Source organism: Somniosus microcephalus, chromosome 23, assembly GCF_052327205.1.
Source record: "Somniosus microcephalus isolate GS21.2 chromosome 23, FLI_Smic_1.0, whole genome shotgun sequence".
In the NCBI taxonomy this organism is placed as follows: Eukaryota; Metazoa; Chordata; class Chondrichthyes; order Squaliformes; family Somniosidae; genus Somniosus; species Somniosus microcephalus.
In genome coordinates this window covers 62,245,849-62,261,405 of record NC_141009.1, presented here as the reverse complement: position 1 = coordinate 62,261,405, position 15,557 = coordinate 62,245,849, and the positions used below count along the sequence as shown (strand labels likewise).

The following is a 15,557-nucleotide window of genomic DNA, read 5'->3' as shown; positions in this document are numbered from 1 at the left end:
GTTACAAACATTCTGCTCCTTCATCTTAGTTTTAAAAAAGGATTATTTTAAGTGTAGCATCTTTTTCTGCATTTGTTGACAGGTCCTGCAGGTAATGCATAGTGTTGGGCCCGGTGACTACCTGCTGTCAAGAATGGTGCTCTGCTGCCCTCTAGGGACGGTGCCCTGAGTACAAAATAGCACCACTCCCCTCAAACACCCAGCTCCCGCGGCTGAGTGTCCATTTTATCAGAGTTCAAAGGGCAGCGTGGGGGCGGGTGGGGGATGGGGCGGAGAATGCCGCTCTGTTACTTGCCCACTGGATCTGATTTGTGCCTCCACATTGGCTTTTTATGACTACCACAACTCCTTCTCCCCCTCCCCTGCCCCAAGTCTTGGCCACGCTCACAGATATCTAAAATTAATTGGTCAAGAGAAACAATATGTCCCCCATGTCTTACCTTTAATTGCACATATCCCTTTAATTCGGACTTACTGGCCACATTTTCTACATCCCCCAGTAAGGTTGCTCCATGCACAAGCCCAGGTTACTGCACGGGCAGTGGTTTGGATAAACTGAAGCAGCAGCTTGGGACAGTCGGTTCACTGTGCTGCTTGCTGGCTTTTTGTCCCAAAGTGGCACAAAAGCCCCAACTACATGGGTTTGGCAGGTTGCAGAGAAAGCCAGGCTCTTGCCCCTGGACTCGATTACAGGCCAGTGGACTTGATGAACATAGCTTGCCCCACACCCCAGAGCCTCACAAAGATGCAGAGGAAACTTTGTGCTATCCGACACCGACGGGACCGAGCTGTTGCCGTTCCCTCAAAACTGCCGGACACGCCAGTGTTAATGTTGAAGCATACGGAGCTTTTCATCTCCGTATCTGGCAACAAACACTGTTGCTTAGCAACAGCTTCTAAACAGTCGGCCCGTACCTTGGAAGCATCTCTGTAGCTTAGCAACAGCTTCAGAGAGACTTTGCAGAGCCTGACTGTTGAAAAAAAAGCCACGAGAAGAAAAAAAACCTACGAGAAGAAAAAAAACCTAACAAAACAGCTCCTGATTTTTGCCGGTGGCTCGAGCTTGCCGGACACTTAGCCTTTGGATAACACAAAGTTTCCTGTAATCACGTTGTCAATCCTCCATAAGATCGAGACAAGAACAGCATCCTAAGAATTGCTAGTGCTGAATTTTTGCAATGCTGTGTTTATGGAGGGAATACAAGAACTCTTCATCGACACATCGAAACTCTGTATTAAACAGAAACCTCCTCATCTGTCCACGGATCTCTCTCCCGGACACTGCGGGTGCCTGGAACACTTCTTCAATGCAGAAGTTCAAAGAGAGAAGCATACTAACTGTCAGCTTGGCTCAGTTCACCTCTGAGTCAGAATGTTGTTGACTCCAGCCCCACTCTGGGACTTGAGTGCATAATCTAGGCTGACACTCCAGTGCAGCACTGAGGGACTGCTGCACTGTCGGAGGTGCCGTCTTTCAGATGAGACGTTAAACCGAGGCCACGGCTGCTCTCTCAGGTGGACGTAAAAGATCCCACGGCAATATTTTGAAGAAGAGCAGGGGAGTTATCCCAGGCGTCCTGGCCAATATTTATCCCTCAATCAACATAACAAAAACAGATTATCTGGTCATTTTCACATTGCTGTTTGTGGGAGCTTGCTGTGCGCAAATTGGCTGCCGCGTTTCCCATATTACAACAGGACTACACTTCAAAAAAGTACTTCATTGGCTGTAAAGCGCTGTGGGACATCCGGTGGTCGTGAAAGGCGCTATAGAAATGTAAGTCTTTCTTTTCATAATCTAGGCTGACTCTCCAGTGCAGTATGAAGGAAAGGCTGCATCATTAGAGGTGCTAATCTGACCTGTTGATTTGGGGCAATGTTAACGACCCCACACCAGTATCGGAAGAACAGAGAGCTCCTGTTGTGCCCAGGCCAGCATTCCTCAGTCAACCAACACAATCAAAAACAAATTAATTGGCAGTTCATCCCAGTGCTGTTTGTGGGATATTGCTGTGTGCAAACTAACCACCCCATGCAGTAATTTGTTGGATGAGAGGCGTTTATGAGAAAGGCAATATGGCCCCACATCATAGGAAAATCTCCTTTATCAACAGATGTACCAAAATCAAAATGCGGTAAACAATAAAGCTCAAATAATGGCTCAGTCCCCCTCCCCCCTTCAGACTGGGGCTCAGTCCCCCTCCCCCCTTCAGACTGGGGCTCAGTCCCCCTCCCCCCTTCAGACTGGGGCTCAGTCCCCCTCCCCCCCTTCAGACTGGGGCTCAGTCCCCCTCCCCCTCTTCAGACTGGGGCTCAGTCCCCCCCTCCCCCCTTCAGACTGGGGCTCAGTCCCCCTCCCCCTTCAGTCTGGGGCTCAGTCCCCCTCCCCCCTTCAGACTGGGGCTCAGTCCCCCTCCCCCCCTTCAGACTGGGGCTCAGTCCCCCTCCCCCTCTTCAGACTGGGGCTCAGTCCCCCCCTCCCCCCTTCAGACTGGGGCTCAGTCCCCCTCCCCCTTCAGTCTGGGGCTCAGTCCCCCTCCCCCCTTCAGACTGGGGCTCAGTCCCCCCCTCCCCCTCTTCAGACTGGGGCTCAGTCCCCCTCCCCCTTCAGTCTGGGGCTCAGTCCCCCTCCCCCCTTCAGACTGGGGCTCAGTCCCCCTCCCCCCCTTCAGACTGGGGCTCAGTCCCCCTCCCCCCCTTCAGACTGGGGCTCAGTCCCCCTCCCCCCCTTCAGACTGGGGCTCAGTCCCCCTCCCCCTTCAGACTGGGGCTCAGTCCCCCTCCCCCTTCAGACTGGGGCTCAGTCCCCCTCCCCCCCTTCAGACTGGGGCTCAGTCCCCCCCTCCCCCCTTCAGACTGGGGCTCAGTCCCCCCTCCCCCCTTCAGACTGGGGCTCAGTCCCCCCCTCCCCCCTTCAGACTGGGGCTCAGTCCCCCCCTCCCCCCTTCAGACTGGGGCTCAGTCCCCCCCTCCCCCCTTCAGACTGGGGCTCAGTCCCCCCCTCCCCCCTTCAGACTGGGGCTCAGTCCCCCCCTCCCCCCTTCAGACTGGGGCTCAGTCCCCCCCTCCCCCCTTCAGACTGGGGCTCAGTCCCCCCCTCCCCCCTTCAGACTGGGGCTCAGTCCCCCCCTCCCCCCTTCAGACTGGGGCTCAGTCCCCCCCTCCCCCCTTCAGACTGGGGCTCAGTCCCCCCCCTCCCCCCTTCAGACTGGGGCTCAGTCCCCCCCTCCCCCCTTCAGACTGGGGCTCAGTCCCCCCCTCCCCCCTTCAGACTGGGGCTCAGTCCCCCCCTCCCCCCTTCAGACTGGGGCTCAGTCCCCCCCTCCCCCCTTCAGACTGGGGCTCAGTCCCCCCCTCCCCCCTTCAGACTGGGGCTCAGTCCCCCCCTCCCCCCTTCAGACTGGGGCTCAGTCCCCCCCTCCCCCCTTCAGACTGGGGCTCAGTCCCCCCCTCCCCCCTTCAGACTGGGGCTCAGTCCCCCCCTCCCCCCTTCAGACTGGGGCTCAGTCCCCCCCTCCCCCCTTCAGACTGGGGCTCAGTCCCCCCCTCCCCCCTTCAGACTGGGGCTCAGTCCCCCCCTCCCCCCTTCAGACTGGGGCTCAGTCCCCCCCTCCCCCCTTCAGACTGGGGCTCAGTCCCCCCCTCCCCCCTTCAGACTGGGGCTCAGTCCCCCCCTCCCCCCTTCAGACTGGGGCTCAGTCCCCCCCTCCCCCCTTCAGACTGGGGCTCAGTCCCCCCCTCCCCCCTTCAGACTGGGGCTCAGTCCCCCCCTCCCCCCTTCAGACTGGGGCTCAGTCCCCCCCTCCCCCCTTCAGACTGGGGCTCAGTCCCCCCCTCCCCCCTTCAGACTGGGGCTCAGTCCCCCCCTCCCCCCTTCAGACTGGGGCTCAGTCCCCCCCTCCCCCCTTCAGACTGGGGCTCAGTCCCCCCCTCCCCCCTTCAGACTGGGGCTCAGTCCCCCCCTCCCCCCTTCAGACTGGGGCTCAGTCCCCCCCTCCCCCCTTCAGACTGGGGCTCAGTCCCCCCCTCCCCCCTTCAGACTGGGGCTCAGTCCCCCCCTCCCCCCTTCAGACTGGGGCTCAGTCCCCCCCTCCCCCCTTCAGACTGGGGCTCAGTCCCCCCCTCCCCCCTTCAGACTGGGGCTCAGTCCCCCCCTCCCCCCTTCAGACTGGGGCTCAGTCCCCCCCTCCCCCCTTCAGACTGGGGCTCAGTCCCCCCCTCCCCCCTTCAGACTGGGGCTCAGTCCCCCCCTCCCCCCTTCAGACTGGGGCTCAGTCCCCCCCTCCCCCCTTCAGACTGGGGCTCAGTCCCCCCCTCCCCCCTTCAGACTGGGGCTCAGTCCCCCCCTCCCCCCTTCAGACTGGGGCTCAGTCCCCCCCTCCCCCCTTCAGACTGGGGCTCAGTCCCCCCCTCCCCCCTTCAGACTGGGGCTCAGTCCCCCCCTCCCCCCTTCAGACTGGGGCTCAGTCCCCCCCTCCCCCCTTCAGACTGGGGCTCAGTCCCCCCCTCCCCCCTTCAGACTGGGGCTCAGTCCCCCCCTCCCCCCTTCAGACTGGGGCTCAGTCCCCCCCTCCCCCCTTCAGACTGGGGCTCAGTCCCCCCCTCCCCCCTTCAGACTGGGGCTCAGTCCCCCCCTCCCCCCTTCAGACTGGGGCTCAGTCCCCCCCTCCCCCCTTCAGACTGGGGCTCAGTCCCCCCCTCCCCCCTTCAGACTGGGGCTCAGTCTCCCTCCCCCATCAGACCGGGGCTCAGTCGCTTCTCCCTTTAAGTAAATGGTAAAATACAATGCCAGTATTATAGTCTGTTTATAAAATATCACTTCCTTCTACAAATACTGAAATTGCTCTGTGAGTACATCACACTGTTAATGAGAGACAGGCTTATTGTGGTTCCTTTAATTACTGCCCTTGAATACCCAGCAAGATACTTTGTGACCAATTATTGTTCTTTCAGAATGGAGGAATGCTGCCTGTCACGTGTGATTTTTACAGGTTTCTCACTGTGCGAAGTGGTTCAATCACTGATTTTTTATTTGGGAACCAAATTAAATGTCTGCAAATGATGACTCTAATATATAATTCTCCATTGAGTGCTGTCAGTGCAAAAATAGAACTGCTGAGAGGATCATTCCACCCCACGTTTATTACAAGGTTTTGGGTCAGTCAGGGGCAGAAATAGGGGCATTAAGGAGAAGCCTAAAGCAAAGACCTAGGGGGAGGCATTGGGCTCTGTAGCGCCCATTTTTAGCCGCTAATCGGCCTCCTAAAGCTCGAAAATTAGGTCCTAGATGCACAAGCACACTTCCGACGGGAAGTGCGACGGACGCCATCTTGGTAAAGGGGTTTCCATGCACGCACCTAACAACCACCGGCAGCAGGCAGAGCCGGTAGATTCATCTCTCTCTTCTTAGGCAGTCTCTCGAAACCAAGGATGACTTGCTTCCACACTAAAAATGAGTTCTCAGGTGACTGATGAGTCCAGTGCGGGACCTAAGTCTCTGTCACAGGTGGGACAGACGGTTGTTGAAGGGGCGGGTGGGTGGGGTGCTTGGGTTGACGTGCGCTCCGTCCGCTGTTTGTACTGGGCTTCCGCTTGCTCCCGGCGAAGAGACTCGAGGTGTTCGGCGCCTTCCCGGATGCTTCTCCTCCACTTTGTGTGGTCTTGGGCCAGGGATTCCCAGGGAGGGGATTTTGCACTTTTTCAAGGAGGCTTTGAGGGTGTCCTTGAAGCATTTCCTCTGCCCATCTGGGGCTCTCCTGCTGTGTCGGAGCTCTGAGTAGAGCGCTTGTTTTGGGAGTCTCATACTGTCCATCGGAGCTGATCGAGCGTGGTCAAAGCTTCGATGCTGGCCTGAGCGAGAACACTGATGTTGGTGCACCTATCCTGCCAATGGATTTGCAGGATCTTGCGGAGGCAGCGTTGGTGGTACCTCTCCAGTGCTTTGCGGTGCCTGTTGTACATGGTCCATGTCTCTGAAGCATGCAGGAGGGCGGGAATCACTACTGCCCTGTAGACCATGAGCTTAGTGCCGGGTTTGAGGTCCTGGTCTTCAAACACTCTCTTCCTCAGGCGACCAAAGGCTGCACTGGCGCACTGAAGGCAGTGTTGGACTTCATCATCGACGTCTGCCCTTGTTGACAGTAGGCTCCCGAGGTATGGAAAATGGTCCACGTTGTCCAAGGCCTCGTCATGGATTTTGATAATAGGGGGCAGTACTGTGTGGTGGGGGCAGGTTGTTAGAGGACCTTTGTCTTACGGATGTTTAGTGTAAGGCCGATACGCTTCGGTGAAGGTGTTGACGATGGTTTGGAGTTCTACCTCCAAGTGTGCACAGACGCAAGTGTTGTCTGCATACTGTAATTCGATGACGGAGGTCAATTATGTCGTCATATTAGATTATGACATCAATTAGTGTGCAACGCTGATTTGATGCCAGTGCTGTCATTTTTGAATGCCACACTCCAGCCTACGCCCTCTCTTAACCTCGCACAGCTGAACATTCGTTCAACGGCATGAAGGACCCCCCCCACCCCCACCCCACCTCACCAATGCTACATAACGGGATCGTGAACTACTTACAGGTTATTGCTGGATTATTTCTTCTGGCTACTGGTGCAATTCTATGCATTTTTGGAGGTTTCGTATACTTGCCTAAAGTTTCAATAGTCTGCAGGGAGCGGTCTGGCTGGTGCTGAATACTGTTTTGTTCATTTAAAAGCTGGTGCAGAAACAAGTTGCTTCCAGACATGGGTGGCCTCTTGGAATTGAGCATGACTGGGAGAATGAAGAGAGGCCATGCAGAGCAGGACAAGCTGCTGGAAGAGGGAGGAGGATTCTCAGTAGGAGGGCATATCCACCGAGGGTCTTTAGGGAACAATTCTATTACCTGAACTTCAGCAATGACCAATGCATGAGACATCTTCATTTCACTAAAGAGGTCGTGACTGAAATCTGTCAACTGCTGCAGCTACAACTGCAGCCTCAAAGCACGGCAAGGACTGCCTTGCCTGTAGTTGTCAAGGTGACTGTGGCCCTGAACGTTTATGCGTCTGGCTCCTTGCAGGCTGCTGATGGAGATATAAGCAACAACTCGCAGTTTGCAGTACCCTGCTGGGTAAGGGAGGTCACGGAGGATCCTCCACACACAGAGAGACAGCTTCATCTCATTCCCTCTTGCCAGAGACAGGCAGGTGGAGCGAACACAAGGGTTTGCTCGGATTGCAGGCTTCTCCATGGTGCAGGGTGCCATTGACTGCACGCACATTGCTTTGAGTGCGCCTTGTGAACTCTGCCATTTTCATGAACCGAAAGAGATTCCACTCCCTCAATGTGCAGCTGGTGAGTGATCACAGGCCACACACCATACAGGTGAATGCCTGTTATCCTGGCAGTAATCTCGATTCCTCCATTCTGCGGCAGTCCTTTGTGTTGGCTGTATTTGACCCACCACGGTAAGTCAAAGGTTGGTTACTGGGTGACAAGGTTTATCCACTGATGGCCTGGCTCCTGACTCTGGTCCGGAACACACGCACACGTGCACAGCACACCTACAATGAGAGCCAGGCTGCCACAAGGAACATTACAGAGCACACCATCAGCATCCTCAAATAACGCTTCCACTGCCTGGACCGCTCTGGAGGAGCCCTGCAGTACTCAGCTGGGCAGGTATCAAGATTTGCGGTAGTATGCTGCATGCTGCACAACCTGGCCACTATGCGGGAACAGCCCTTATCAGGCGAGATGCTGAGGAGCAGGAGCACGAGGAAGAGGTGGAGGAGGAAGTGGAAGGTGTTAAGTCTGTGTGTTATATGGAGAATTACTACACAGACCACAAGAGTAAAATTTAACAGGTCTTTACTGGTTGAAGGTCAGGGCGGAACTGCCCAATAAATCATTACACAGCACTTATATACCGGGGTGGTCACCGCCGGTATTACAGTATACAGCAGCCAAGATAAAGTAGTGCAACACTTAAAATAGTTCTCTTAAAAGTGGAACGGTTACATACACTACAATCCTCCCTTTTTAGCTTAAACGTATATATTCCCCATTAAACATAATATCATAACATATATACACGACTTCATGTAGAAACAGTTCACAGATTCAGTCTCTGAGGCGGCGCCTCCTGCGCCTCCTGACTCGGTCCGGATAACGCCTTGGTGGCGTAGTAGTTTCTTGTTGCTGGGGTGACTCATCTAATAGTCCTTCACTGGACTTAACAGCTTGAACTTTCGTAACTGCAGAACCAGCATTGCTGACTTCTAACGGCTCGAGTACCTTGGGAAGTTTTTCTACTTCCAGCCTGATTTGGCTCAGTTCGTAGGGACCACGTGCATGACAGCTCTCTACCACTGTAATGTTCTGTAGTTCTTTGACTACCTTTGACGGAGGCTCTTTAATAGTCAGCCTCGCCTCAGATTTTGATTTCCCTGTGATAAACTGCAGCAAGCCGGTCATCTTACAAGTTGTTTGTTTCAGAGTGAGACGATGAATAGTGCCACGATGCTCAATGTCCACATCTTCAGAAGCATGAAGAATTTCACCATTTAGAATCCATTTTGGAGGCTTCACGTCCGCAACTGAAAACTCACACTCAAGAATGGCGTCACTTGGCTCTGTCACTTCCACATCACATATGGGTTTAATGATGACAATTGATTGCTCTTCTACATATAACTTTGTTGTGCTTTGGTCATCTATGGCATCGCACATGTAGTTGCCTTCATCTTCAAAAGCGACATTATTAATAACGAGCTTCCTGTACACATCTTCACTCACAATCTCATGTTTATTACTGGGATGAATCTCTTTGTCTTTGTAATACCACTTGACAGCAGCATTTGGCCTGGAAACCTTGCATTCGAAAATGACACGATGTTTCTCCATGCCAATCTTCTCTCTTAAGGGTTTCACAATTTTAACTGATAATTCTTTAATTCGAAGCAAAGCTCTGGAAGTAGCGCTTTCAGCAACAAACTTGATCTCTGCAGCATCTTCAGTTTTTGCCTCTGCCACCACTTCCCTGAGTGGCTTATTACTGTTGACACTGCTCACAAAAGGTTGCTCTTTCTTCTTAGCTTTCAACTGATCGATGAATTTGACATATTCCCTTTCTTGCTCAGATTTGATTCGTTTGGCCTCATCGCGCAGACGGTTTGTGCGTTCCTGTTCCATTTCCTCAATCAGCTGCTTCTGCTGTCTTCCCAGATTCTCCAACTCTGTGTCAAAGAACTTTTTCTTTGCATTCATCTCTTGCTCAAAACGGCGAATCATTTGCTCTAATTGCTGTTGTAATTTGAAATTGAGTTGAGTTCGAGCCCGGTGTTCCTCAGAAATGTGCATGTCTGTAGACTGGACAGACTCAGAATTCTCTGTCAAACTATGTTGTTGTTCAGTGGAATTCTGTTCTGATACTTTGTTCTCTCCTGAAGCATTTATGCTCTCCTTCGTTTTTCCATCAATAGACTGCAAGTCCATTTTAGACTTGTCTTTTGCACCTGGGCTGACCTTACCATCATCAGTTCCAGAGTCTGAGCTGATCCTGGGTAGGCGGCAATCTTCCTCGCCGTCAAAGAAACTGCACGGGTCGAGTCTTCCCTCGCGATCGGACGTGATGACAGTTCTGGTGAAGTTGTAGTCGTATTCCATATCCTCATCAGAAGATGTGCTTGGATCCTCGGCTCTGTCTACCTGCCCTTGAGTTGACTGCTCTCCTCTTTTCTTCCCCGAAGTATCTCGGTAGAATGGAAAATCCTCTTCACCATATGACTTGCCACCATAAAAGGGAGTCAACCCGAAAAATGTAGTTGAGTGGGCCCGGGCACTGCGTCGGGGGTACCTCCTTTTGTTTGAATCATTATCCTGGGCTTTGTTCCCGTCACCATCCTCCTGTGTAGTCTGGTTTCCGCACTGCAGCACGTGCTTCTGAAACAGGTTTTTCACCCTTTGTTTGTAGACTTTGTTGCACGTTGGACACCTCAGGACTCCCCGCTCATTTTCTGGACTTTCCATCATTGCTTTTAGGGGGTGCCAGTCCATATTGATTTTCCTGATCCACTCCCGTCCCAGAAGTGGTGGGCCTCCCTCAGGTAGTACATATATGTCCATTCCTTGGTGCTCTTTGCCCTTGTGTCTCACCTTGACTTTTATCTTTCCGATGGGGTATACTCTTTGCCCCGTATATGTCTTTAATACTATCTTCGTATTCCGTAGGGGAATATGTGTGAATAACCTTTTGTAATCTTGCTTATTCATGACCGTCAACGCCGATCCGGTGTCCACTTCCATCTTCACCTGGACCCTTGCTATCTGAAGTGTGACCCAGATAGTTTGTCGGTCAGCTTCCTTACTCACATTGTGAATTCTCAGACTACCCAGTTCCTTGCTGTTGGAGTCTGAATCCGAATTCTGTTCATCCGAACTCTTCTCAGCCACCTTGTGTACCTTGCTGCACTTTTCCTGCGGTGACTTTTTGTTGCTGGTCTTCTTTCCTGACCGGCATACTTTAGCTATGTGACCAAGCTTGCCACATTTTCTACATTCCTGGTTTTTAAACCAGCATTGGTTCTGATCGTGTGTTGTCTTCCCACAACGATAACATTTTGTTGTACCCACAGCCATTTGATCTATGCTGAGTAACGCTGCCTTCAGCTGCATTTCTGCAGTGCCTCTCGCTGCGGCTTCGTGCGATGCTGCAATAGAGACAGCCTTATCAAGTGTAAGATCATTCTCTTCAAGTAGCCGCTTTTGTGTTCCTTCTTTCGACAATCCGCACACGAATTTGTCTCTCAGTGCCTCTGTCAGTCCTTCCCCAAACTGACAGTATTTCGCTAGCTTACGTAGTTCAATTAAGTACTCCGCGTTGCTTTCCTCTTTCAGTTGCGTTCTCGCATAAAATTTAAATCGTTCCGCTAACATCAGCGGTGTGGGGTTCAAATGATCCTTCAGGACAGCAACAATATTAGCGAAAGTCTGGTCCGCCGGTTTAGCTGGTGATAGAAGATGCTTCAATAGCCCGTATGTCTTCGCACCCATTGAGTTTAGTAAGGTTAATGCTTTATCTTCATTTGATATTTTATTTGCCTTACAATATATCTCTATGCGTTCTACATACGTGGCCCAATCTTCAACATCGGGATCGAAATCGTTGATGTTACCACGCTTAGGCATCCTCGCGATCTTCTTGAGAAACAAAATCATTTTTTTTTTTTCTTTTTTTACAAAATGGCGGTTTCCCGCGCTTGTCTTCTTCCCCGCCTACTTTCAAAATGGCGGTTTCCCGTGCTTGTCTTCTTCCCCGCCTCCAAAAATGGCGGCTTCCCGCGTTTGCCTTTCTCCCCCGCTGGCTGTCTCTTGTCACTCCCGCTCGCTCGGTCTCGGTCTCCCTCGCTCACTCGGTCTCGTTCTCCCTCGCTCGCTCGGTCTCCCTCGCTCGGTCTCCCTCGCTCGCTCGCTCGGGCTCTGTCTCTCCCGCTCGCTCGGGCTCTGTCTCTCCCTCAGCGGTTTTCAATCGTGCCTCCCAGCCCCTCTTGCAGTCCAGTCCTTTCCCCCCCGGCTGCGGCTGAGTTCTCCATGGTTTTTTTTTTTTTTTTAATTTTCTCCCGCGCCTTACGCTGACCCGGTTGCTGCGCCTCGCGGCCTCGGTAGCTGCTCGGCCTTTTTCACCGGTCGCGGTCGAGCTCTCTCTCGACGCTGTTGCGTCTCCCAGCCCGCTATTCTCTCCCGCGCCTTACGCTGTCCCGGTCGCTGCGCCTCGCGGCCTCGGTAGCTGCCCGGCCGTTTTCACCGGTCGCGGTCGAGCTCCCTCTCGACGCTGTTGCGTCTCCCAGCCCGCTTGTAGCCCGGTCTCTCACACCGGCTGCGTTCCCGCTTGTAGCCCGGTCTCTCACACCGGCTGCGTTCCCGCTTGTAGCCCGGTCTCTCACACCGGCTGCGTTTGCGTTCACCGCGGCTTCCGTGCCTTACGCTGCCCCAGTCTCAGCGCCTCTGGCCCCGACTTCTGTCCGGCTCTTTTCCCCGGCCGTGGTCGAGTTCTCCGCCCTTATATCCTCCGTTTTTCCCTCCCCTACTTCACAGTCAACGTGGCCGACTCGCTGTTCGTCGCTGATCGGCTTAACCACCACCGTGATAGAAGGGATGATCCTGCCTGTTGCTGATGGAAGGCTTCGTGTTAGAATTCTTCCGTTGCTCTGCAGACCCGAGTCTTTTCTCAGCAGAATGATGAGGGCGGATGCCTCGTCTCGACGCCCGTTAAACTGCCTTGGATAATCTCTGCCGCAGGGTAAGATCGTAATCGTCGCCACTGTTAAGTCTGTGTGTTATATGGAGAATTACTACACAGACCACAAGAGTAAAATTTAACAGGTCTTTACTGGTTGAAGGTCAGGGTGGAACTGCCCAATAAATCATTACACAGCACTTATATACCGGGGTGGTCACCGCCGGTATTACAGTATACAGCAGCCAAGATAAAGTAGTGCAACACTTAAAATAGTTCTCTTAAAGGTGGAACGGTTACATACACTACAGAAGGTTCATGGTGGGTTCCACAGGTTTGCTGATGGAGGTGACCACCCATTCCATGTTGGAAAGGATGGGCTCCAAGCTCTGCGCAAAGCCTTGTGCCAAGTTGGTGCTGGACTCTTCCATGCTGCTTGACATTAAGCGCACACTTTCTAGTGCACCAACCATTTGGGTGTGTACACCCAATAAGCCTTCTTCTGTAGCCTGGCCCATCAAAGTCCTCATCTGGGTCCTCTGGGGCAGAATTAGTGTGCAACCTCACCCTCTGGTGAGCTGGCACCTGTGCTATCCTTTCCCCTGGCGCCTGCGTACTTATGCCGGGTGTCTCACCACGTGCAGATCCCTCCACTATACTAGCCTCTAAAATACATGCAGTGTCAGTATCTGAGCTGATGGCTGTGAGTGTAAGATCGAGTGATGGTGTCTTTTCCTCATCACTGTCTTCTTCCTTTTCCTCCACTGCCTGGGCAGGCTCCAGTTCTTGGGTTTCTGAAATGAAAAAGGGACATAGGTGGGTTGTGGTGAGGGGAGAGGGGAAAGTAAGAAGTGCATGCTTACATCATCTGCATTTTGTGAGTCGGAAGAGATTGAGGGAGAAGTGGGATGAGAGAAGGAAGATTAGGTATGCAGATACCCTCATCAATCGCTTCAGCCCCGCCAGTGGCCACAGCCTCAGAGATGCCCCTTCTCATGATGGTCAGCACTGCCTCCTCCATGGAGTTTAAAACATGCAGGCGCACTTGTCCTCCTCCAGTTCTTTCCTGCTGCCTGCTGTTATGCACCACCTTCTCTTGCAAGAAAGAGGGAAGTGTGTCAGTGAGTGTCGTGCAATCTGTTTGAGTAATGTGGCTGTCATGGATGAACAGCTGTCAATGTGTGCGAACCGTGAGTTGTGGCTGCAAGGCTCGCAACAGTGCTAAATGTGTGAGGGTGAGGTAAAGCATATGAATGCTGGGGTTCAGTCCTGATTGATGGAGATTGTTGGTAGGTGAGTGATGGGGGTGTGGTGAATTGAGCAGTGGATGAGGCTAGTGGTGCAGTTGGGGGGATATGCCATTTGAAGATGAACTCACTTACCTTAACAACTCGCGTGAGGTCATTAAATTTCTTCTTGCACTGTATCCATGTTCTTGGAGCAACACTCCCAGCATTGACCTCTGCCGCTATTTCTTCCCACTGTCTCCTGAGCGTGGATCCCCACTGTGGATACAGGACATCTCTGCTTCTTTCCACCTCTTCCACCAAGACCTCCAGTTCAGTGTCTGAAAACCTTGGTGCACGCTCTCTACCATGTTCAGCCATTCTTTAATATTTGACAGCACTTATTCAGTTCACAAAAGACTGTCACCACTTCCTGCAGCTACAATGCACCTCCCCTTTAACAGGTGTAGGCTGCCTTTAAGTGGCGCTAGACACTCGTGATATTGGGCCCCCTGCTGATGCATGCAGCTGATGAACAGCGCGTGCAGCAATCATTTAAAACAGCAGGCAGCACGAATTTACCATGCTGCCTGCAACGCAATGAACGGGCATGAGTTAATCGCATACCGCCATCCCCGCGCCCGTTTTCAGGTCTTATCCAAGTTCTCCACTATTCAGTCCTTTACCACATTGAATGAAAGACGTAATACCTACCCGCTCCTGTGTCCCAAACTTCCCATCTTGGACAAGGTGAACTTCGTAGGTAAAGTTCAACGCAGGAGTGCTCGCAAGCTTGATGAGCAAATCAATACAAAATCCATAGCAGCACTGAGGGATGATGGGATGACCTGCCAAATGCAACATACAGTGTGCAGTTAACATGACTTAAGTCACAACGGGTTATAATCAACAGCTTCTGACACTTCAAATAAATCATAGTACAATTGTTTAAAACATTTCTGAGTTGTGAATGGTTGTCAAAAAGTGTAAAGTTAAAAATAGAGTTTCTGACTGGAATGTTCCTGCTCTGTCTGAGGTCATATTTAATAGTTCACTAAAATCGTCAAACATCTAAAAGAATCTTATTTCCCAGAATTGGTGTAAAGATGATCGAGAAGAGTGCTGGAAACACTTGTGTGGGATCTCCAGAGCCCCAGAACTTCCTAACCTGAATGAGAAATTTCTACTTCTGTCCTATCCCTTACAGCCATGCAGCCCAACCTTAAAACCTTAAAGATCATCGACAACATTTAGACTGTGGGAGCAGTACTCAGATTTTAAAAAAGGAAGCTGGCACCAGTTTGCTTCCCTTACACACAGACCTTATAATGAGATTCTGTCTCGAAGGTAGAAAGTGAGTCCTGCATCCTACCCATGCCGCACGCAATGATTCACGGCCTCTGAGGTAGAATCTGAGCCCCCAACCAATGTGTTGAAATCAGTGTTATTGCAACGACTATAAGCATATTTGTACTAGATTTGCATTGTAATAGGTGTGACAGATTGTACTGTAATAGCTTTGTGTTGGATTGTAATGGGTTACAATTGTAGTAGGTGTGATTGGGTATATTGCAGCGATGCGATGGGTTATATTGCGGTAGTGCAATGGGTTGGTGTGATGGGTTGGTGCGATGGGTTATATTGTGGTGGTACGATGGGTTATATTGTGGTAGTGCAATGGGTTGGTGTGATGGGTTGGTGCGATGGGTTATATTGTGGTGGTGCGATGGGTTATATTGTGGTAGTGCAATGGGTTGGTGCGATTGTTTATATTGCGGTGGTGCGATGTGTTGGTGTGATGGGTTATATTGCGGTGGTGCGATGGGTTGGTGCGATGGGTTATATTGCGGTGGTGCAATGGGTTGGTGCGATGGGTTATATTGTGGTGGTGCGATGGGTTGGTGCGATGGGTTATATTGTGGTAGTGTGATGGGTTAGTGCGATGGGTTGGTGCGATGGGTTATATTGTGGTGGTGCGATGGGTTGGTGCGATGGGTTATATTGCGGTAGTGTGATGGGTTGGCGTGATGGGTTATATTGTGGTAGTGTGATGGGTTGGTGCGATGGGTTATATTGTGGTGGTGCGATGGGTTGGTGTGATGGATTGGTGC

General features: G+C 52.1%; 1 protein-coding gene across 1 annotated transcript in view; it reads right to left on the bottom strand.

Annotated features, from left to right (window-relative positions):
- Positions 1-15,557, bottom strand: part of LOC147101901 (glutamate receptor ionotropic, NMDA 1) — a 130,313-nt gene that overhangs the window by 88,382 nt on the left and 26,374 nt on the right. Inside the window, exon 6 of the mRNA XM_085965920.1 lies at positions 14,161-14,294. Coding sequence (XP_085822046.1) covers positions 14,161-14,294 — 134 coding nt within the window. The remainder of the gene's footprint in view (positions 1-14,160; positions 14,295-15,557) is intronic.